Source organism: Macaca fascicularis, chromosome 1, assembly GCF_037993035.2.
Source record: "Macaca fascicularis isolate 582-1 chromosome 1, T2T-MFA8v1.1".
NCBI classification, from domain to species: domain Eukaryota; kingdom Metazoa; phylum Chordata; class Mammalia; order Primates; family Cercopithecidae; genus Macaca; species Macaca fascicularis.
The window spans coordinates 61,677,959-61,702,429 of record NC_088375.1 but is presented as its reverse complement, the minus strand read 5'-3'; the positions used below and the strand labels follow the sequence as shown (position 1 = coordinate 61,702,429).

Genomic DNA, 24,471 nt, shown 5'->3' with positions numbered 1-24,471 from the left:
TGGATTTTGATCATAAAAATGTACTAACATTTTTAAATTTTTAATAATTCCATTGGATATAACTTTTAAGTTAATCTCCAGGTACTAACAGACATAAGTCCTCAAGCTACCTTAAAAATAAAGTTTTGCCGAGTGCAGTGGCTCACACCTGTAATCCCAGAACTTTGGGAGGCCGAAGCAGGATTGCTTGACCTCAGGAGTTGGAGACTAGCCTGGGCAAAAAAAAAAATTAAAAATTAGACTAGATGTAGCTTCTCTATTCCCTCTCAAATCTCTGCCTGGTTTGGACCATCTGCCTCCACTCTTGCCCCTACCATGTTCACCAGGGTGACCCAGAAGTCCTACAAGGTATCCGTCTCTGGTCCCTGGGTCTTCAGCAGCTGCTTCTACATGAGTAGGCCCAGTACCCGCATTAGCTCCTCAAGGCTCTCCCGAGTGGGTAGCAGCAGTGCTTCTGGGGTGGTCTGGGTGCCGGCCCGGGTCTGAGTGGAGGCTATAGTGGGGCCAGTGGTAATGGGGAGCATCACAGCCATCATGGTGAACCAGAGCCTGCTGAGCCCCCTCAAGCTGGAGGTGTAACCCAACACCCAGGCCATGTGTACCCAGGAGAAAGAGCAGATCAAGACCCTTATCAGTAAGTCTGCCTCCATCACTGACACGATACAGCTCCTGGAGCAGCAGAAGAAGATGCTGGAGAGCAAGTGTAGTCTCCAGCAGCAGCAGCAGAAGACAGCGTGGAGCAACACGGACAACATGCTCGAGAGCTGTATCAACAACCTTCAGCAGCAGCTGTACATTCTAGGCCAGGAGCAGCTGAAGCTGGAGGCAGAGCTTGGCAACATGGAGGGGCTGCTGGAGGACTTCAAGAATAAGCATGAGGATGAGATCAGTAAGTGTACAGAGATGGACAATGAATTTGTCTTCAAGAAGTTTATGGATAAAGCTTACATGAACAATGCAGAGCTGGAGTCTTGCATGGAAGGGCTGACTGATGAGATCAACTTCATCAGGCAGCTGTATGAAGAGGAGATCCAGGAGCTGCAGTCCCAGATCTTGGACACATCTGTGGTTCTGTCTATGGACAACAGCCACTCCATGGACACAGACAGCATCATCACCGAGGTCAAGGACCAGCACAAGATTGCCAACCGCAGTTGGGTGGAGGCTGAAAACATATACTAGATCAAGTACGAGGAACTGCAGACACTGGCTGGGAAGCAGGAGGATGATGTGTCGCACAAAGACGAAAATCTTGGAGATGAACCAGAATATCAGCCAGCTCCAGGCTGAGACTGAAAGCCTCAAAGGCCAGAAGACTTCCCTGGAGGCTGCCATCATGAATGCCAAGCATCATGGGGAGCCTCCATTAAGGACAGCAATGCAGCTGGGTGCAGTGGCTCACATCTGTTAATCCCAGTACTTTGGGAGGCCAAGGCAGATAGATTGATTGAGGCCAGGAGTTTCAGACCAGCCTGGGCAACATAGCGAAGTCCCCTCTCTACCAAAAATACAAAAATTAACTAGTCTTATAACCCAGTCTCAAAAAAATAAATATGTAAAACTAAATTTTTTTTTTTTTTTAAAGACACCACCCCCCAAGCTGGCGTACCAGGAGCTGAGGAATGTCAAGCTGGCCCTGGACACAAAGGCTGCCACCTACATGAAGCTGCTGGAGGGCAACAAGAGCAGGCTGGAGTCTGGGGTGTAGAACATAAGTATATATATAAAGACCACCAGTGGCTACTCAGGTACACTGAGCTTGGCCCATGGGGCCTCACAAGCCCTGGCCTCAGCTATGGCTAGGTTCCAGCTTTGACTCTGGCAGGGGCTCTAGCTCCTCTAGCCGCACCAGCTTCTCCAGGGTTCCTCCAGTGCTGTGGTTGTGAAGAAAATAGAGATGCAAGATGGGAAGCTGGTGTCCGAGTCCTCTGATGTCCTGTCCAAGTAAATGGCCATGGCAGCCCCTCCCAGCCCATCCCTTCCTGTGGATGCCCCAGAGCCAGTGGAAGAGGCCACTGTGCAAGGGAGCATAGGAAACAGGAGTGAACATAGCCTCGCCTAAGTGAGGCTCAGTCCTAGCCCTCAACCCAGTCATGGAGTTTATTGCCTGGGGTACCCCCCTGGCCCATGACTCCAGCTATAAAACAATTTTTTTTTTCCCCAAAATAAAGCCTTAACTACCTCTGCCATTTAAAAAAAAAATTGCCAGGCTTGGTGGTGTGTGCCTGTGGTCCCAGCTACTCAGGGGGCTGAAGTGGGAGAATCGCTTGAGCCCAGGAGGTCAAGATCACAGTCAACTATGATTGTGGCACTGCACTCCAGCCTGGGCAACAGAGCAAGACTCTGTCTCAACAATAAAGTTCAAACAAGCATTTCCTCACAAAAGCATGCATCAGTAGATAGTTAAGGAAAATGCCTGTGTTACCCAGTTAACCTGAGATGCTACTAGGCTTACTTACCCCACCATGACACTTTCCGGCCCATAATGCCTTAATCCAAACTAGAGGTACACTCTCTAATCCTGAAACTGTTGACAAGTGTGATATGACAAGAGTTGGTACCCCAAAGCACAACATCCTATTATTTTCAAACTTTTCCTTCTCCCTACCTGCTACTAATTGACCACCAGGCCCACATCAGCACTTTTCTTTCAGAGCCTGATTCTCTATTCCTCCTACCCCCACTTCAAGAATGCTATGAGGGTTAGGGGTGTCTATCACGACCCCCTCAGCAACCAACAGCCGTTCTAGAAAAGTTGACATAACCCAGGGCTGCCAACAAGAGCAGCTTCCCAGCAGGATGTTTTAGTAACCTTAATGAGGCAGAGAGCAACGCCTCCCGTAAATTCTGGTTGGAAGAAACGATCTAGAGATGGTGGAAAAGTACAACTTAAAAAGCAAACACCACAGGCTCCAGTAGAGCAGGAAAGCAAGCAGGGATTTCTAAATACAGACCTCAATTGTAAGAGTTCGCTGTACCTTAATTCTCACTATCATCATTTGCTCTGTCAAAAATAGAACCTTCCATGTCTTGATCCATTCAGAATAAGCCACAGCAGGCACAGCTCTGCTTCCACAGGGCAGCCAGGTCAGAAAGGCCACACAGGGAAATGGAAAAGGCAGCCAGCAGGTTTTCTTAGAGATTATACTCCTCTGGGCTTTTATCCTTCTTCCCAGCTATTCTGGTGCCAAGAAGGCTGCAGGGAGGTCTTTGCTCTGCTCTGAAAAAGCTTCAACTCAATCTTTTCACGAGCAGGGCTGAAGCAGTCTCAGGGCTGTAACTCCCTCTGCTGCCCAATGTTTTCTTTGCATGTTGTGATCAGTTTAAATAATTTCAAACTCAAACGTTAAAAGAACTAATGCAGCCCTTTATTTCAAAATATAATCGAAAGAGCATGAGTTCAGACAGGAGGAATATAGATGGAATGCACGGTTCAAAGCTGTATACACTTCTGCATTCACCTACAAATCTCCTTTATCTCAGAAAGGATTTCTTTTATTCAGTTTCATGAACTGAAACTACAGTCTCCTTCACAGGCATACACTTCTGCATTCACCTACAAATCTCCTTTATCTCAGAAAGGATTTCTTTTATTCAGTTTCATGAACTGAAACTACAGTCTCCTTCACAGGCATGTAGAAAAGTAGGAGCCAGACTTCTTGGTCCTTCCTCATCCATCCTTAATAACAGCATTGCCTTTAGCAGAACTTAAGGCAGGCCTTATTCACCTTTCAAGATCCAATTTAAATAGTACTTAGGATGAGGCATTAAAACTACCTGTTTACCAGTCTGTTTCACTGTACTGATTCAACACTGTGTCTAGCTAACAGCATATGCTCACTATCTATCTAACAGAATTCTAACTAGAACCATGTGCAATATTGGGGGAAGGGAAACCTGCCCACATAAGAATTCAACCAGAAATCACTGGGGGAAGAACCAAAATTCTTAAGAGATAAGAATAAGAGACAGGTGTGTTTCTCTAATATACCATTATTCTGCCTAACAATTTACCTACCAGCTGTGCTTGTGGTCCTTTTCAGATTACCAATCTCAGTCTCTTTCCTGTAAACTCTTAACTCATTTTTAAAGTACTTGAAAGGCACTTCATTCTTTGCCTATACCCAAATACTTCTCACATTCTGATCTTAGTGATAAAATTCACAAAGACCTCACAGTGACTCAGTTACAGTGTTGAGCAATACTGACCCAATTAAATAACGTACCCAACCTATTTAGGTTAGAAACTCTGGTATTCCAGCATCCAGAACCAGAAGTGATGAAGACATTTATTAGTGCAATAACCCCAATTTATTTTTGTGAACCCTCCCCTTCTCCACCTCCCAATACTGGAAGCTTACCTGTCAGGCAGAATTCCTAATCTGCCTCAAAATCTACAGGTCCAAGCTCTGCGAATACCAAGTGCTCAAGGCAACTGCCACCCTTCAGAAAACTAAAGTAAATACCAACAACGAACGGTGTTAGTGTGTAAAAAGTCTCTACTGATGAATAGGAAGAAGCAATGTAAATTTTTAAATACAAACAATCCCACAGCATTTATTGCCATCTTGTATAACACAAGGGTAATCAAAACAATATGAATAAATGTTCATATTAGACAAAGGACATCTAAAAACAAACTGTATTCTTCTCAACAATTTCTCACTTCATTGATCATTTCTAGTTGGAGACACTTTGTAGCAGAGTAATATTATCTCCTTTCAGCATGATCCGACCTGCAACACAAAAACAACAAAAGGCTATTAATAGCCACACACTCAGATGTTTTACTCTCAGAATTTTGTATCCAGTTTTTGAACATTTTGAAAATGCTTTCTTATAAAAACACGTAAACATTTTCAAGTGTCCATATAGTGAAATGCTTTCTGGCTCCATTAGAATACATTTACCTTTTCTACAAACTAACAAAGGTAGATGGTATTTCATGACAAGCATCATTTCTATGAACTAAGTCAACTCAATAGGCCTCATACAACATTTCCCAATGCTGAGTTTGTAAAAGTTTGGAAACGAGTCGTATGTCAAGTTTGGGAAATATAGCATATTATAACTCCATTCTTAAAGCTGTTAGTATATTAAAGACTCCACCCTATCTCTACTAAAAATACAAAATTAGTTGGGCGTGGTGCCGTGTGCCTGTAATCCCAGCTACTTGCGAGGCTGAGGCAGGAGAATCGCTTGAACCTGGGAGGCGGTGGTTGCAGTGAGCCGAGATCGCACCATTGCACGCCAGCCTGGGCAACAAGAGCAAAACTCTGTCTCAAAAAAAAAAAAAACCAAAACTCCACCCTACAATAAACAAACCTGTTTAAGTTTTACCCAAACTTTCCTAAGGTTATTTAAGATGATACTTTTCTAAGAAATCTATAAACATCTTCAGGAACACTGGTGTTCACTGGCAGAACAGTTTGAGACATGTTGATCAACTCCAACAGTAATTAAACTGTTCTACTTTCCCAGGCTTCTGCAGGTATTAATAATATTCTATTCTACAGGATGAATACTACCATGAGAATTCAACAGTTGGTAAATAATTTATAAATAATATGACCTCGGTGAGGCTAAGCCTGCCCTTCCTGGCAAGACATCTTAAAATCTGAAAAATCCAGCTGGGTATGGTGGCTCATGCCTATAATCCCAGCACTTTGGGAGGCCAAGGTGGGCGGAATGCCTGAGCTTAGGAGTTTGAGACCAGCCTGGACAACACGGTGAAACCCCGTCTTCTACTAAAATATAAAAAATCAGCCAAGTGTGGCGGCATACACCTGTAATCCCAGTTACTTAGGAGGCTGAGGCAGGAGAATCACTTGAACCCATGAGGTGGAGGTTGTAGTGAGCCGAGATTGTGCCATGGCACTCAAGCCTGGGAGACAAAGCAAGACTCCGTCTCCAAAAAAATAAATAAATCAATCTAAAAAACCCAGGTTTTCATAATAGTGTAAGCAGGAAGAAGCTAGCGAAACACCACACTGCTTCTCAGAATCTACTTTCCACATATCTAGTATAGGTTCATGAGAATCCTGAGGGTCTGAGAGACACCTGAAACCCACCACTGATAAAAGTATTAGTGAGCATTTAACAAATGAAGACAAAATGCCTAAATAAACCTCAAGTGAATGGGATGTTAATAGAAATGATTCAGTGAGTCTTGAAACCGTGAATACTAAGACCATTCATTAACTGGGTTAAGAAATACCGTTCATTGCCAGGCTTAGTGGCTCACACATGTAATCCCAGCATTTGGGAGGCCAAGGCAGGTGGACTGCCTGAGCTCAGAAGTTAAAGACCAGCCTGGGCAACACAGTGAAACCCCATCTCTACTAAAACACAAAAAATCAGCCAGGCGCGGTGGTGCACGCCTGTAGTCCCAGCTACTCGGGAGTCTGAGGCAGCAGAATTGCTTAAACCCAGGAGGCGGAGGTTGCAGTGAGCCAAGATCGTGTCATTACATTCCAGCCTGGGCAACAGAGTGAGACTCCGTCTCCAAAAACAAAAGAAAGAAATACCATTCATTATTCAAGTATTTTTTAGTTTCTATTATGCGCCAGGCATTGAGTTAGGTACTGAGCACACTAGGGATCAAAAAAGGCATGATTCATGCACTTATGGTGAAGCATCTCATAACAGGAGAGACATTAATAAAATAATTTCAATAATAAATGTTTTACTACAAACTCAGGGAGCACATAACCCCGCCTCCCCCATCCCCAGCAAAATCAAATTAAACTCTGAACTTTTTAGAACAGGGCTTCCTAACCCCTGGGCCACAGACCAGTACCAGTCCTGGTCCCTGTTAGAAACCAGGTCACACAGCAAGTGAGCAGTGGGCAAGGTGGCAGAGCTTCATCTGTATTTACAGCCACTCCACATCACTAGTATTCCTGCCTGGGCTCTGCCTCCTGTCAGATCAGCAGAGGCCTTAGATTCTCATAGGAGCATGAAACCTATTGTGAACAGGGCATAGAGGGATCTAGGTTGCGCACTCCTTATGAGAACCTAATGCCTGATGATCTGTCACTGTCTCCCATCACCCCCAGATGGGACTGTCTAGTTGTGGGAAAATAAGCTCAGGGCTCACACTGATTCTACATGATGGTGAGTTGTATCATTATTTTATTAAATATTACAATGTAATAATAATAGAAATAAAGTGCACCATAAATGTAATGTGCTTGAATCATCCGAAAACCATCCCCCACACTCCGGTCCATAGAAAAACTGTCTTCCACAAAACTGGTCTCTGGTGCCAAAATGGTTGAGGACCACTGTCTTAAGAGAACTGATATTTGATCTGAGCTCTCAAGACACAAGGAATATCATATACAAAGATTAATGGTTGGGCAAATGCACAGACTCAAAGAACTGAAATAAGACAAGTGTTGCTAAAGCTCAGAAAGTAAGGCACAGTGATATGAGATGAGCAGAGGGAGATAAGACTAGATCATAAAGATCATTAGATTTGCAGAATCATTAGATTTTTTTTATCCTAAGAGCAACAGGAAGTCACTGAAGAATTTCAAGCAAAGGGATGACATGTTCAGGTTGGTGTTTTTAAAAGATGACTGAGGCCTGGAAAGCAAACTGGAGGTAGCTGCAGAGAAATCAATTAGTAAGCTGAATTGGAAACTGGTGCCATTCAATAAGGCGGGAAATAATAATACAATAGCTCTAAACAGTGTGAGTTGGAATTGAGTTTGCTTTCTGATATGCTGACTTTAAGAAGCCTTTGAAACATTCAAGTAGAAATGGTGAATAGGCCCAGACTTGGGAGTCCCAAATTTGGGAGTCAATATACATAGATGGTAATTGAAGCTGTACTCCAGTGCCTAGGCAGACAATACTGAATGACAGGAGGGCCTAGAACCAAGCCTGGAGCAACTCATTTAGTGACTGGGTCCCAAAGAATGAACATACAAGTCTGAAAAATAGCCAGAAATGAAAAATTAAAACCCAAGTATAATATCGTAGAGCCAAGGTGTGATACTGCAAAATATTTATTTGGTCTTCAATCCCATACAACTCCTAAAATCCTCAGAATCTCTAAGGTGTTGCCTTTTTGTATGCTAATGATTGACTGACCACCAGCAGCCCCTGCAAAGTTTCAGCATTGGAGCTGCTCACTGAAAGGACCAAGGCATTAGTGAGGTCAGACTTTCAGCCCCACCCTCCAACCCAGGGAGGAGAAGAGGAGCAGAAGGTTAAGCTGATCACCAATAGCCAATTTATTCAGTCAGGCCTACATAATGAAGCTTACATAAAAACTGAAAACAGTGGGTTTCTGACAGCTCAACACATGGAGGTTCCCAGAGAGCAGTAAGCTTGTAGAGGGCACAAAAGCTTCGCATCCCTTCCTATATGCCTTGCCCTGTGCATCTCTTCATCTGTATTCTTTGTAATATCCTTTATAATAAACCAGTAAATATAAGTGTTTCCCTGAGTTCTGTGAGCTGCTCTAGCAAATTAATTAAACCAAAGGAGGGGTTATGGGACCCAGTTTACAGCCAGTCAGTAAGAAGGACAGGTAAAACAATCTGGAGCTGACAATCGGCATCTGGTGGAGCATCGAGGGGCAGGGAAGGCAATCTTGGGGATTGAGCCCTCAACCTCTGGGAACTGACACTATCTCCAGGTAGATAGTGTTAGAACTGAACTGAACTTGACGACTCCAAGCTGACGTCCACTGCCGAACTGACTGCTTGCTTGGTGTGTGGGGAAATACGCCCACACATCTGGTCACAGAAGTCTTCTATGTTAATTATTGTCAACTGAGGAAATAGAAAGATCTACTTGGGTTTTCCCCCCCACTCAGACAAGGGAACAAAGCGCTTTAAGGAGGGAGTGGCCAATGGTGCCAAATGCTGTTGAGAGTTTAATTAAAATGAGGATTAGTACTGATCATTAGATTTAACACCACTAGTCTTTGGTTCCCTTGGTGAGAGCTCTCTGGGCAGAGAAGCCAAAATGGAGTGTGGTGAGAAGTGAGTGGTAGAGAATAATTTCAAAAGTGTACTACTACTCTGAATAATAACTTCTCAAATGCAAAGTAAAATCAAACATGAACTGAGTCGCAGGTCACTGAATTCTGCAAGTGAACAAAACATTTCTACGATTCTGTAAGACCACTTATATCCTTACCCAGTTGTTTTCTTGACTTTGTTTTAGAATGAATCTCTTCTGCATCATCTAATACAAGGTTCATATATTCATCAAAACCCTAGAAAAATAAACAAACTGTCATCGTCAAAGAAAATCACATCCAACCCATTTTAAATGTGTATACCTATGCAGATACAAAATCCAACTAACTTCAAAGATTCACTCATCTCAAGCCCCGCACTCCACCTTCCACCCAAAGTCTTTTTTCTTTTTTTTGAGAAAGGATCTCACTTTGTCTCCCAGGCTAGAATGCAGTGGTGTGACCTCGGCTCACTGCAGCTCGACCTCCTGGGTTCAAGCAATTCTGCTGCCTCAGCCCCACCAAGTAACTGGGACTACAGGGCGCACCACCGTGCCTGGCTACTTTCTGTATTTCTGGTAGAAACAGGGTTTCATCATGTTGCCCAGGCTGGTCTCGAACTCCGGAGCTAAAGTGATTCATCATGCTCGGCCTCCCAAAGTGCTAGGATTACAAACGTGAGCCACCGTGCCCAGCAAAATATTTAAAAATTAGCTGGACATGGTGGTGCATGCCTATAGTCCCAGCTACTAGAGGCTGAGGTGGAAGAATCACTTGAGCCAAGGAGTTCAAGATTGTAGTGAGCTCTGACAGCACCTGGGTGACAACGCAAGATCCCAACTTAAAAAAAAAAATTACTTAGGGTAGCCTGCTATCCCTATTTAACCCCACTGAGCTCTATTCAGGTATCACCTAACCCACAACAAACAATTCCATTAGTCCCCACCCTTCCTAATTTCCTTTCTTTTGTCCCCTCTCTCCATACTAACATCGTTGCTCAAATATTTTTTTTCAAATAATTTTTAAAAGTTAATTTTCAGCCAGGCATCGTGGCTCATGCCTGTAATCCCAAGACTTTGAGAGCCTGAGGTGGGAGAATCACCTGAGCCCAGGAGACCAGCCTGGACAACAATGTGAGACCTCGTCTCTATAAAAAATAAAAATTTAGCAGGCTGTGATGGTGCACACTTTTGGTCCTAGCTACTTGGAAGGCTGAGGCAGGAGGACTGCTTGAGCCCAGGAGGTTGAGGCCACAACGAGCCATGACTGTGCCACTGCACTCCAGCCTAAGCAACAGAACAAGGCCCTTTCTCAAAAATAAAATACAAATTTTCTTCTCAACACAGACAGAGGAAAGAAAATGAATTAAAAGTTTATTTTCCCTGTGTATTAAAAATTACCCAATCCTTACCTATCAACAATGAAAAAAGGCTAAATAGCGGCCCCCAAAAAACTTTGCTTAGGTTGGATCTTTCACTTTTTATACACTGTTCTGGCTAGCCACTTTCTGAGAAATCTTTTTCTATGACCAAACTGCTATGAGATAAAATTGCCTGGATACTCACAATGATACAGCCTTCTATCCGCATATTCACTTGCTCATAGAGCCACACCTGAATCCGCGATCTCTGAAATAATCATAAAAGTGGAAACGTTAAAAAAAGAAAAATAGGGCCGGGCGCAGCGACTCATGCCTGTAATCCCAGCACTTGGGGAGGCCCAGGCAGGTGGATCACAAGGTCAAGAGATAGAGAGCATCCTGGCTAACATGGTGAAGCCCCATCTCTACTAAAAATACAAAAAAAATTAGCTGGGCGTGGTAGCACACGCCTGTAGTACCAGTTATCAGGAGGCTGAAGCAGGGGAATCACTTGAACCCGGGAGGCGGAAACTGCAGTGGGCCGAGATCGAGCCACTACACTCCAGCCTGGGCGACAGAGTGAGACTCCGTCTTAAAAAAAAAAGAAAAGAAAAGAAAAGAAAAAAAAGAAAAAGAAAAACAGGCCAGCTGCCTCGATTCACACCTGTAATTCCAGTACTTTGGGATGCCAAAGCAGAATAATTCGCTTTGTGGCCAGGTGTTCAAGATTAGCCTGTGCAACATTAAGCAAGATCTTGCCCCCTCCCCCGCCCCCCTCCCAAAATTGAAGTACACAAAACCTAACCATTTTGGTCAAACGACAAGAGAAATATGGCTCCTAAAAAAAACTGTAATGAATGTAAATCAAGAGTTTTAACTAATTAGCCCATATCTAAGAATTATTCACCAGTAATAATAATCTCAAAGAGAATTTTCATTTAATAAGTTCTATATTGGAACTATATAACCTAATAATTTTCCTGTGATCTTGGGACTCAACATTTCTTACTGCTTCTGGTTTCAATCTATTTAAGAGTGAAAGTTTTTGACAGCATAGCACAAAGCAGCAATTTCTAATGACCAAGGGCTTATATCTTGCAGCAAAATCCAGTTCCAAAACAAAGCTTTCTCATGTCACACACCTAACAACCAGGACAGGAGCCCTCAATTCAGGTGGTTAAAAATTATTATCACCTGAAATTAATGTTTTTCAGTTGTGTTGTCACACTATAAAATTTAAGTTGCTAAAGTTCCCCCCAAAGGAAAGCAGCTGCCACCAAATTCCTCTGAAGCTACCCCTTCTTTCTTTTTCCGTCTTTAAGTTTTCCAACAGATATTAAACACACCACCTCTTGACATGGTTTAAGTTGGTTGGGTTTTTCTTCCAATGTGTTTCATCTTAAAGGGGAGAGGTTCCAACGTTCTAGGCATAATCACTACTAACAAAACTACTGATGCCCAAATACCATGCTCAAGTCTGCTGATAATACTTTTTGGAATTAAAAAGTATTTTTGATCTTGCAAAGTAATAATACAATTCTTTGCATGTTGGGAAGTGGCATGGATACACACCACTTCAGCACATTAGTGCTTTCTCAGTACTCCTTCCCCTCGATTACCCTTCAATCTCCAGTTACATCTATTTTTAAATTCTAGAACACAGCGATCACTCAGGTTAACACAAAAAACTAAATCAGTTCATCTCTTATTTAAAAAATAGTTACGAAACAAGCAACTTACGTACATTTTGTAAGTATCTGAAGATGAGGTTCTGCACCACAGTGGCTAAGGAAAAAATACAAAAGCAGCATAGGCTCTGCTTCCTGAAACAACAGGACGACCCTGTTCCCGTCTCACCTTGGTATACTGAACGCGAGGTCTGGTGCTTACGCAAACAAAAAGTGCCCAGCTGGGCATTCATTAGGGGTCTTCTAAAGATTAAAGAACATCCCTTCTACTTTCATTCCCCTGGAGTTTCCCGAAACCTTTAACTCCCGTTTTCACTCCGCACCTAAAGTTCTCTTCCCTCCTTTCGCCGCCTCCATTCCTGCATTCCCCCACGGCAGGGGTCCACCCAAGACCACCTCCCCACCATCACGGTTCTTCAACTACCCGCGCTTTCTTCCAGTCTTGGTCGCCCCGGGGGCTCATGGGATGTGGATTCGTACTCCGCTACCCCAGGCCTGCTCTCAGTCTGCGCCTTCGCACCCCGTATTCTGGCCCGAACCTCCCAGTCCTGACATCCTGCGTAGGATACGATGGGCTGCACCATAACCTTCTGCACTTTCTGGCCCTGGCCACGGTACGCCATGGTGAAATTTCACAAAGAGCACAACCTCACGCTGCCTCTGAGAGCAATTTCCGGAATAAAGAACCGGAAGCGGAAGTATGTGAAGGTTACGCGGCGACATGGGCGTCTCCTAGGAAATGCCCCTCTAGCCACGAAGTCATGTTTCTCCGCTGCATGGCCTCCGAGGGAGGCCAAACTGAGGCGTCTGCGCTGTGGAAGGTGGACCGGTCCTATAGCGCCACCTGGAGGCAGGCGGGAGGAGGTGCCTTCGGTTGCCATGTCTCCAATTTCTTTTCTTTTCTTTTTTTTTTTTTTTGAGGCGAAGTCTCGCTCTCTCGCCCAGGCTAGAGTGCAGTGGCGCGATCTCAGCTCACTGCAACCTCCGCCTCCCGGGTTCAAGCGATTCTCCTGCCTCAGCCTCCCGAGTTAGCTGGGACTACAGGCGCGTGCCACCACGTCCTACTAATTTTTTGTATTGTTGGTAGAGACGGGGTTTCACCATGTTGGCCACTATGGTCTCGATTTCCTGACCTCAAGATTCGCCCGCCTCGGCCTCCCAAAGTGCTGGGATTACAGGCGTGAGACACTGCGCCCAGCCCGTATCTCCATTTTCTGAGTTAGCTTAAAAAGCCAAAATCGTCCCACTGTGTATCTCTGTGTGTAAAGTGAGTTAATTTCGTGCCTTTCCTAAAAGTTTAGGCTTGATAACAGCGTTGTGGTGGACAGGGTAGGGCGGCAAGAAGCCCAAACTTCAGGCCTCCCGCCTCTGGCAGTCGGCCAGGGGCGGTCTGCATTCCAAAGCCAGACGGCTGGTTCGCTCCAGTTACGGATTCAGCTCAGCCACTTCGTGGAGCGAGTTTACTGTTCAGGTGGCAACTGAGGGTGGCGATCTACCATGAAGACGCTGAAATCTACATGCCGGGCGCAAATCCAGCTCTTTTAGAGTTGGGTGACAAAGGATAAATTACTCAGCCTCACCGTGTCTTGGCTTAGTTTTCAAAACGGAGATTAAAGATTAACTTTACTCAGGGGGTTGAAGATTCAATGAAAGAATTGTCTATGTGTGCACACAGTTAGGCGTCAGCCAGTGTCAGAACATGTCCTTCCCTGGATAACACAGCTACTAAGTGGAGGAGCTGGAATTCGTAGTTGTGCCTGACCCCAAAGCCCAACTACCTTTCCATTGTGTCATGGCTTGTGGCCTGGCAGAGAGTTCATTTAATTGGCATACACATGTTATAGAAGAGGAAACTGAAGTTTAGACTTTTGAAAGGACTTGCCTTAAGGGAACACGGATTAGGGCAAATGGCAGAATCAAAATTAGCTTTTCTGAGGGCTTCTGTTTAGTGGGGATAATAGTAATGACAACCTCAGAAAGGGTTTGAATTGAAAGTGATTTTTAAACTACACAAAGCGGCCAGGCTCATGCATGTAATCCCAGCATTTTGGGAGGCCGAGGCAGGTGGGTCATCTGAGGTCGGGAGTTCAAGACCAGCCTGGGCAACATGGTGAAACCTTGTCTCTACTAAAAATACAAAAATTAGCCATGCATGGTAGCACACGCCTGTAATCCCAGCTACTGTGGGAGACTGAGACAGGAGAATCGCTGTCTGCAAATCGCCGGGAGGCAGAGGTTGCAGTGAGCCGAGATCATGCCACTGCACTCCAGCCTTGGCGACAGAGCGAGACTGTCTCAAAAAAATAAATAAGAATAAATAAACTACACAAAGCTAGCAAATGCTTGGGATAACTATTTCCTTTAAAAAATTTCGGCCGGGTGCGGTGGCTCAAGCCTGTAATCCCAGCACTTTGGGAGGCCGAGACGGGCGGATCACGAGGTCAGGAGATCAAGACCATCCTGGCTAATATGGTGAAACCCCGTCTCTACTAAAAATACAAAAAACTAGCTGGGCGAGGTGGTGGGCGCCTGTGGTCCCAGCTACTAGGGAGGCTGAGGCAGGAGAATGGCGTAAACCCGGGAGGCGGAGCTTGCAGTGAGCTGAGATCCAGCCACTGCACTCCAGCCTGGGCGACTCCGTCTCAAAAAAAAAAAAAAAAAAAAAAAAATTTCAGCCGGGGCTGGGCACAGTGGCTCATGCCTGTAAATCCCAGCACTTTGGGAGGCTGAGGTGGGTGGATCACAAGGTCAGGAGTTCGAGACCAGTCTGGCCAATATGGTGAAACCCCATCTCTACTAAAAATACAAAAATTAGCCGGGCCTAGTGGCAGGCACCTGTAGTCCCATCTACTCAGGAGGCTGAGGCAGGAGAATTGCTTGAATCTGGGAGGCTGAGGTTGCAGTGAGCCAAGATCGCGCCACTGCACTCCAGCCTGGGTGACAGGGTGAGACTCCACCTCAAAAAAAAAAAAAAATTTCAGCCGGGTGCGCTAGCTCATGCCTGTAATCCCAGCATTTTGAGAGGCAGAGGCAGGAGGCTTGTTTGAGCCCAGGAGTTCAACACCAGCCTGAGCAACATAATCAGACCTTGGCTCTACAAAAACATTTTAAAATTAGCCAAGCCTGATGGTGCGTGCTTGTAATCCCAGCTACTCTGGAGGCTGACGTAGGAGAATCTCTTGAACCCAGGAGGCAGAGGTTGCAGTGAGCAGAGATCATGCCACTGCACTCCTGCCTGAGCAACAGAGCCAGGCCCTGTCAAAAAGAAAAAAAAAAAAGATTGCCTAGCTGGGTTTGGTGGCATGGCCTGTATTCCCAAGTACTAGGGGAGGCTGAGGTAGTAGGACTGCTTGAGCCTAGGAGTTCAAGAGTGCAGTGAGCTGTAATGGCACCTATAAATAGCCACTACAGTCCAGCCTGGGCAACATAGTGAGACCCAGTCTTTAAAAAATATTCCCCCATCCAAACCCAATAGAGTGTCACGTTGTCTGACTTCAAGACAGCATGTTTATTTTTCCCCACTACCCTCCCCCCCTTTTTTTTTAGACAGGATCTTCTGATGTGGCACAGGCTGACATGCAGTGGTGCAATCTCGGCTCACTGCAACTTCCCCACCAGGGCTCAAGCGATCCTCCCACCTCAGTCTCTGGAATAGCTCGGACCACAGGTATGCACCACCACACCTGGCTAATTTTTTGTATTTTTAGTAGAGACGGGGTTCTGCCATGTTGGCCAGGCTGGTCTTGAACTCCCGGCCTCAAGTGATCTTGCCTCGGCCTCCCAAAGTGCTAGGATTACACGTGTTAGCTGAACCCGGCCAGGATTACTTTTTTAAATCCAAGTAGATGATGTCTTCTTATTTGTTCAAACTTTCCTTTGAATCTTTCAAAAGTTTTTGGTTTTCTTCATATAGACCTTGTGATTTCTTAAGTTCAACCTTAGATATTTCATCTCTCTTGTTCTTAAAAATTGTATCTTTTCCTCAATTGTATGCTCTAGCTGATTTTTGGGGAAAAAAGGAATGATAAATGCAAGTACATAAAAATAAAATTTTGCGTGACTAAAAAGTGAAAACAAAGCCAAAACATCTGGGAAAAATATGTTTGCATTACATCTGAAAAATGACTAATTTTACTAATATGTAGAGTTCCTGAAAAAGAATGCTATTCTGGTTCTTTAATGATGTGTAAGAAATATTCCAAAACTTAGTAGCTTAAAACAACCACCATTTTGTTATAATTCATGACTTCATTGGTCAGGAATTTGGGCAGGTTCTCAGCTGGGTGATTCTTCTGCTCCACAAGACACATCTGTGGCTTTGGTGTGTATCTTTGGAAAACTGGCCTTAGCTGGGTCCCTATCTCTATGTAGTCTCAGCTCTCACCACATGGTTTCTCTAGAAGGGTAGTATGCTTTCTTATATGGGGGATTAGGGGTCTAGCAAACCAAGGCCGAAGCTACCAGCACTTTTTTTTCTTTTTTTTTTTGAGATGGAGTCTCACTCTGTCGCCAGGGTGGAGTGCAGTGGTGCAATCTTGGCTCGCTGCAACCTCCGATTCCTGGCTTCAAGCGATTCTCCTGTCTCAGCCTCCCGTAGTTGGGATTACAGGTACGCACCACCACGTCTAGCTGATTTTTGTATTTTTAGTAGAGACGGGGTTTCACCATGTTGGCCAGGATGGTCTTGATCGCCTGACCTCTTGATCCACCCGCCTTGGCCTCCCAAAGTGCTGGGATTACAGGTGTGAACTACCGCACCCGGCCGCTCTACCAGCACTTTTAAAAGCCACGCCTGGGCCGGGCACTGTAGCTCACTCTTGTAATCCCAGCACTTTGGGAGGCTGACACCAGCGGATTACCTGAGGTCAGGAGTTCAAGACCAGCCTGGCCAACATGGCGAAACCCCATCTCTACTAAAAATACAAAAATTAACTGGGCATAGTGGCGGGCACCTGTAATCCCAGCTACTCAGGAGGCTGAGGCAGGAGAATTGCTTGAACCCAGGAGGCGGAGGTTGCAGTGAGTGGAGATCGCACCACTGCACTCCAGCCCGGGTGACAGAGTGAGACTCCATCTCAAAAACAAAAAACAAAAAACAAAAAACAAAACCCCAAAATTAAAATTGGCAATGGATGTGAGCAATCAGTTTGTAGCAAAGGAAATAGGAAAGTTCTTTAAACATGAAAAGATGCCCAGCTTCACTCATAAGAGAAAGGTTACAGTCAGAATGTCTGTCATAAAAGAAAGAGAAAAGCAAACCAAACTACACTGAAGTGCTATTTCCCTTATTAGTTTGGCAATGATGAAAAAATAGTGCTACTGTAAATTATTAAGCTCTATTTCTAGGTACTTATCCTCCATACAAACTTACATGTGTGGTATAATGTAATCATCACAACATTGTTTAAAATACCCAGATGGGAAGCAACCTAAATGTCTATCAATAGGGACTACTATAAATTACTGCATCTTCATAGGGTGTAATTCTATGCAACTGTTATTAAGATTAAAGTTCTCTGTGCCACGATATGAAATGATATCCAATATACATGATGAAAAAAAAGGAAGGTATAATGTGCTTGAGATTTACTTCAAAATAACTCAGGGGAGCCAGCAGGACCAGATCTCAGATAAGGCAAGCCTAAGGATTTAGCATAATTGTAGGAATCACAATCACATGTACAAATACAAGCTTTGAAAAGTGAGTGCCTCCTTAAATTGTGCCTAAGTACCTTGCTTGCCTCACCCTCAGCCCAGCTAAGTAGGTCAGAATAGGGGGTGATGGATAGTTAGTATGGTAAAGAAGAAAGAGGATTGGCCATGAATCTGTAATTGTTGAAACTGGGTGACTATGTGGAGTTTATTATACTTTAATTCTAAATACATTTGAAATTTTAATAAAAAAGGCACGGTTCAAAATGTCATGTGTTTTACGCGTGACACTGTATGTAAGTGTATTGCCTTACACGTGGCTAAAGTATCTCTGGAAGAATACCTGAGATACAGATAACGGAAAGTAAGACGAAACATTTGTTTCCTTTTGTTATTACAACTACCCTTAAGGTATCTGCAAAGTGGGCTTGAGAACCACTGACCCAAATAAACATACCCCTGAGAAAGGAGTCTGCCAAATCTCCCAAATATTTCAGAACATTCTTCCTCTCAGCTTGAAGTTTCTTTCATCCCAATCAGAAGCTTCACAACTTGCTGAATGGCTGTGATTAACTATTCTCTGCCATGCCATAGATTCAGACTCTGCAACATTTTTAGCAGTTAAATCCAACCAAATATAAATAACCGTAGTAACAGACCCTCTCAGTAAATATAAATCAAAAATTACTTTTCTTTTTTTTTGGGGGGGGGGATGGAGTCTTGCCCTGTTGCTCAGGCTGGAGTGCAGTGGTGTGATTGATCTTGGCATCTTGGTTCACTTCCGCCTTCCAGGTTCACACAATTCTCCTGCATCAGTCTCCCAAGTAGCTAGGATTACAGGTGTGTGCCACCCCATCTGGCTATTTTTTTTTTGTATTTTTAGTAAAGATGGGGTTTTGCCATGTTGGCCAGGCTGGTCTCAAACTTCTGACCTCAGGTGATCCACCCACCTTGGCCTCCCAAAGTGCTGAGATTACAGGCATGAGCCACCACGCCCAGCCAAAATTACTTTTTTTAATGTAAAATTAAATTCTAGATTGCTGTTCTTATTTAGGGTCATCACTTATTTTTTGCTCACTTTATTGTACAGTGTTAAGAGAATGGTCAAGGATTTTAATTGTGCTCATGCCCCTTAACTAACATCATTTTGCAAATTCAAAATAAATTGCAGTTTGGAGTCTTAATTATTAATGCAGTTAAATGTCTGGGTTGTAGGAACTTTCAAAGATTTATTGAGCAGCTTCATAAAATCAAGATTTTAAAAACACTCTTGAAAAGATCTACTAATCAAACCCAATGGCACATAATATATAAACACACTGACCCTGAAACTACAGTGGGGGAATAGTCATCTTTAATGTCCTGTAGAATTTAGTGTCAAAATGAGTATGTGAATTAATGATACACAGTAAGTACTCAATAAATGTTAGCTAGAAGTGTTACCTATTAAGCAGTTACAACTGGAGACCATGTATTTCCTGTTGCTACAGCCAAATTCAAAGCAATCAAATACTTTACAGAACTGCAGAACTGTTGGCTGGGCGTGGTGGCTCTGTAATCCCAGCACTTTGGGAGGCCAAGGCGTATCACTTTAGGTCGGGGGTTCCAGACCAGCCTCGCCAACATGGTGAAATCTTGTCTCCACTAAAAATACAAAAATTAGCCATGTGTGGTGGCACACCCCTGTAATTCCAACTACTGGGGTGGCTGAGGCAGGAGAATCGCTTGAAACTGGGAGGCAGGGGTTGCAGTGAGCCAAGATTGTGCCACTCATTGCATTCTAGCCTGGGCAACAGAGTGAGACTCTGTCTCAAAAAACATACCGTGCAGAATTATTCTGGCAAAATAAAGCCACCATTTTAGAAAAGGATCATAGAACTCTGATCAATATATTAATAGATCAAGTTTTGTCACTGCAATTGTAATTATTAAACATTAGTCTTATCTTTCAAATACTGATCAAGATGAAAACATACTATGTTCTGGCTTTAAAGAGGAACCAGAGATTTAGGGTTAAGGCCAGAACTTTAGGAATTATTATCTTGAGATAAAATATATGAAACATAAAACTATCTTATTTCTGTTATAACCAAACTGGAACATTTGGGCCCTTTTCTTACTGGTAAAATGAAAAACTATCAATCAAAACTAGTCTTTTGCTTTTTGTGAAAAGTTGATTCAACTTGTTGGGACGACTTTAGACTAACAGGAAAAATCTATGTTCTTTGGTAGCTAACAAACATATGCATTCCCACAATTTAAAAAATTGGCACACCTATTAAGAAACCTGGACTTTCATCAATTAAATTTCTTATCTGCCGCACTTTCATGCTTGAAAATTCTGTGTCGTTGACTCTAAAGATCACGTTTATTCATTTATTTTTCATCAGCCTCTTGAGGCAGAGTAGGCCCAGAGAGACTCCCTAAGATCACTTTTAAACCCTCCCTCCTTTTAAAAACTTAATGGCATTGCTTGAGTTACAACACTAAGAAGTATCTGTGTCAGAAAAAAAAATCCTCACATTATAATAATATAAATTCTTACCTAAAGCACATGCAGCTAAAACTGAGCACACTTGTTAATTTGGCAATATATCCAGGTGAAAGATTTCTAAGCCAAATAATAACTGAAATTTGGGCACTTACAGGAAAGGCCAATAACATTCTGATTGGGGTCTCTTGTCAAGGTGGATCCTAGGCTGACAGGATGATATGATCTAAGATTACTTAGCTCACAACATCAAGAGTTTCCTACATCAGTTTTATTTAAAACACAAACAAGTATTTCTCTTTCTGTAAGGGCAAATGGTTCAAATAATGCGGAACACGAAACATTGACTAATACAAGTGCTTTAAATATGAAACAAAATTATTTTTTAAAAAAGCAAAAGAATAAAGAATATATACAAAAGGGACCTGGAATCTGTAAGCTGATTCCAAAAACGAAATAAGTAGAAAATTTGTGGTGCAACCTGAACATTCTACCCCTGCTTTGGAGAAGGGCTATCATACAACATTCAGTCAGCTGAAGATGGATTGGTAGAGGTGTGTCTATACATAAATTTCAAGTCATTTTTGCTTGTGCAGAATCATCCAAATCTTCCCAAGACTGAATGGGCAGTCCTGTGGCTTTCTTCCTTTTCCATATTCCCAACAAGGCTACATGAAGTTCAACTCTTGATGAGCCGCTTACAACAGCAGTTCCTTAGGAGCCAACATGACAGGTGGGTCAGATTTCCCTATGAGAAACAAAACTGGCCACCTACAGCAAAATATCAAAATGGGAAAGTCCTTCCTTCCTCCTCCTCCTCCTGATTATATACAACGTATCTCCTTTCAAGACTATTATTCCCATCATGCTTATTCCTTCACAAATCTAAACCTTGAGGTGATATGAAGGAAACCAACATCAAGAAAAGAAAACTCAATTCAGAAATGAAGAAAACTGGCAGGTATACAATACACCCCCAGAGCATCTCAATATCCCTGGCACAGTACAGTTCCATGTACTGCTACAGCCCATAGATAAACATTGGCAGCTTGAATAAGCTCATTTTTTCCCTCCGGTGGGTGAAGGCCACCAAATAAATACTGGGCAACAGGGGTTTGATGGGAGAGTTAGAAATAAAAAATTTACCAGATTTTGTCCCTGTGATAATTCAATGCCAGTAAGGAGGCAAGTACTGAAGAAGAAAAGGGACAATTTTCATACTACAAAAGAATTTCCTCTAATCATGTCACCATTTCATATAATGAATCCAGGGAATCCCAGAAATAGAAAATTAGTTTCAGGGGACCCCCTGAGGCACTTTAAAGCCTTTTAAAAAATTACAGTAATAATAAATTAGATATTGCTCTTCAGAGGCTAATGGAGCAGCAGAAGCATCAAAATCAGGTCCAAAGAGTTATGCCCACATTACAGGCTTCCTGAGCTGCTCAGCCCTCTTTAAAGCTCAGCTGAATCTCTAAATACCTTTAAAAAGACATACAATTTAACACAGACTGGGTATTTTTGTTTAGTGGTAGCACAAAATTTGGTCCTTAATGGTAGCAGCTGTCTTCATCCATTTCAAAGTCAGGTAATATTAAGTACATCAAGACAATACATAAAGAACACAACAAAGGAGAAAAAAGCCAAAACTGACAAACACCTCAAGGAGTCACTAAGTTCGCTTGCACCCTTTCACTTGACCTCCCTCTCAGTCTCTTTTTTGTGGAGAGAAGGGTATGACAGAACTTTTTTCTCAGAAGATGATAAACAATGGCATCAAATGGACAAAATGGTTATAAAGTAACTTTAAAAATCTGACCCCAAGGAATCCAGGACACATACAGATAATTCAGAGGTATACTTCTGATTTGGGGCAAATTCTAGACTAAAGAAATGATCATCTCAGGTAAATGTTACAATAGATGAAACTAAGTCCAGCTTTTTGGCGATTTTTTTTTAAGTGTCCTCACTACCACCTTCAGCTATCAATCATTTCTGATAGCTCAAGCAGAAGGTCATCTTCATCTTTCCCAGGATCCAGGTCAATCTCAGCTTCCAATTTGCCTCCTGAAATCTCCCATATTAGTTTCTCAAAATCATCCTCCACAGAGAGTGGGGGCTTTCCTGTTGAGGCAGAGCTGAGTCGGCGAGTTTTCATGCTCATTTGGGATGAGGAAGGGCCAGACACCTCTGGGGGTGAGGAATCTGAAGAGGACTGGGTTGGAGGCAGCACGAGACTGTAAGAAAAAAGAGATTATTAGAAAACTGCCCTTTTTTCAATAGTTGGCTGAATCACCTAGTCTCATGGACACAAAGAGTGAGCAAAAATTTGTTTCTAAGAACATACATAAAGAAACAATTCTTTTACTGATTTGGGATCAAGCATTTTTTTTTGCAGGCGGGGGCAGAGTCTCCCTTTGTCACCCAGGCTGGAGTGTAGTGGTACAATCGTGGCTCACTCCAGCCTCGACCTTCTTGGCTCAAGCGATCATTCTGCCTCCACCTCCCAAGTAGCCGGGTCTACAGGTGTGTGTCACCATGCCTGGATAATTTCTTTTTTATTAGAGACAAGACCTCACTACGTTGTCCAGGCTGGTCTTGAACTCCTGAGCTCAAGTGGTCCTCCACCCTCAGTCTCCCAAAGTGTTGGGATTACAGGCATGAGCCGCCCTGCCTGGCCAGCACCAAGCATTTCTATAACTCAAAGTAGGTGTTAAAGACATCTTTCAGAGGCTGGGCATGGTAGCTCACACCTGTAATCCCAGCACTTTGGGAGGCCAAGGAAGGTGGCTCACTTGAGGTCAGGACTTTGAGACCACCGAAGATAATGTGGCAAAACCCTGTCACTACTAAAAATACAAAAATTAGCTGGGCCTTGTGGCAGGCACCTGTAATCCCAGCTACTTGGGAGGCTGAGGCAGGAGAATTGTTTGAACCCAGGAAGTGGAGGTTGCAGTGAGCAGAGATTGTGCCACTGTACTCCAGTCTGGGTGACACAGTGAGACCCTGTCTCAAACAAAAAAACAAAAAACATCTTTTAGGTAATATAGCAAAATGTAAATAATGGCACCAAAGGAGAACAGCAACCCTAAATTTTCATACTTTCTTGCATTTAATTTGAAGTGCAGCAGATTTATTTGGATGTTGCTGAAGTTGTTTATCAGTGTTATTCTCTAGAGAGCCTAAACAGTAACAGGGGCCTGGAGTTTGTTTAGAAAGAATTACAAAGCATTACCTGTCTCTAGGATTTTCTGCTTCAGGCACAGTGACTGATTTGTCCTCAGAGACAAGCGGGACAACAGCCTGCAAAAGGAAGAGTCAGGTAATTCAGTGAGAGTTGGCTTTTTAATTTGAGCATATTCATTTTCTTTTGCTGCCTTCTTAGAATTGTGGCTGATTCTTGAAGCCTGTGAATCTAAGAATCGATAATCTAAAGGTTGAGTATATAAATAAGCAAAATATCTTGCCACCTAAAAATTAGCTTTTAAAAAATCCTGTCCTGCTACTTCACAAATATCAAACTGTGAATATAAAATACAGTAATAACCCAAATTACGGAAATGCCAGGAAGCGATATACACAAGATATAGATAAGAGTGCTAGTAGACAGTCTTTCCTGCTTTCCCACCACACAGAATAAAGCACCACGAAGTGAATATACGTCTTACCACAGCTGCTTTTTTGGCTGGGGGTTCCTGTAGGACACTGCTGGAGCTGAGTGGCTTCACAGCGGCAATGACAGCAGGGTGCATCTCCACTGCCTTACGTTTTGGGGCCAATTTGGGGGATGACACAACTTTAACCACAGATGGCTTCACGTTCACTTTGGGTTTAGCTACAAGGGGCAGAAAATATCTGATAAACAGCGAGAATAAACTCTTTTAAATGGAGAATAACTCAGAATAAAATATCAAAACTCCTTCAGTATTAGAAATATCACAAATAATTTATTTAAAAAGAGACTGAAAATGGTCCAAAGGCAATTTGTGGTCACCATGGTGGTCACTATAGGTGGTCACCATGTAGATATAATACCACTTAAATTTGTTACCATTCCTCTATTCCTTTTTATTCAATACCAGAGGGAAGATGCACCATAGAAAGTTTTACACAAAGCTTTTTAAATAGCAATTTTAAATTCTGAGAAAAGAACTCATCTCGTTTTGCCTTTGTATAAAAATATCAGAAATATTACTGTCTACCTGTGGATATAAGGCAAATGAAATTCAACCCAGTTATTGCCAGGAAGTTACTGGCAACAACTGGGTTGAATCTGGTAATTTTGATAACCTGAAGCAATACA

At 43.1% G+C, this 24,471-nt stretch overlaps 2 protein-coding genes and 1 pseudogene across 56 annotated transcripts in view; 1 reads left to right on the top strand and 2 right to left on the bottom strand.

The window, feature by feature from the left end:
- The first annotated feature begins 315 nt into the window (after window positions 1-315).
- Window positions 316-2,967, top strand: LOC141409750 (keratin, type II cytoskeletal 8 pseudogene; annotated as a pseudogene).
- Window positions 2,968-4,529: 1,562 nt separating this feature from the next.
- Window positions 4,530-12,705, bottom strand: SNRPE (small nuclear ribonucleoprotein polypeptide E). Of its 6 annotated transcripts, none has more exons than XM_065540148.2 (5): window positions 12,546-12,705; window positions 12,082-12,122; window positions 10,543-10,605; window positions 9,157-9,235; window positions 4,530-4,736 (listed from the first exon to the last, which is right to left on the bottom strand). In XM_065540148.2, exons 1-5 carry the CDS (start codon window positions 12,646-12,648, stop codon window positions 4,681-4,683), a joined length of 342 nt encoding a protein of 113 aa, XP_065396220.1. In that variant the 5' UTR covers window positions 12,649-12,705; the 3' UTR covers window positions 4,530-4,680. The 6 variants fall into 6 exon arrangements, with proteins under 6 accessions (XP_065396220.1, XP_065396218.1, XP_005540571.1 ...); XM_065540146.2 differs by having other exon boundaries at window positions 12,565-12,705; XM_005540514.4 differs by having other exon boundaries at window positions 12,082-12,108; window positions 12,595-12,705.
- Window positions 12,706-20,424: 7,719 nt separating this feature from the next.
- Window positions 20,425-24,471, bottom strand: part of ZC3H11A (zinc finger CCCH-type containing 11A) — a 58,265-nt gene continuing 54,218 nt past the window's right edge. For all 50 annotated transcript variants that reach the window (XM_074033661.1, XM_074033683.1, XM_074033691.1 and 47 more), the window contains 3 exons: window positions 23,837-24,003; window positions 23,404-23,471; window positions 20,425-22,405 (listed from right to left, as the gene is read on the bottom strand). In XM_074033661.1, coding sequence (XP_073889762.1) covers window positions 22,147-22,405; window positions 23,404-23,471; window positions 23,837-24,003 — 494 coding nt within the window. In that variant the 3' untranslated portion in view covers window positions 20,425-22,146. The remainder of the gene's footprint in view (window positions 22,406-23,403; window positions 23,472-23,836; window positions 24,004-24,471) is intronic.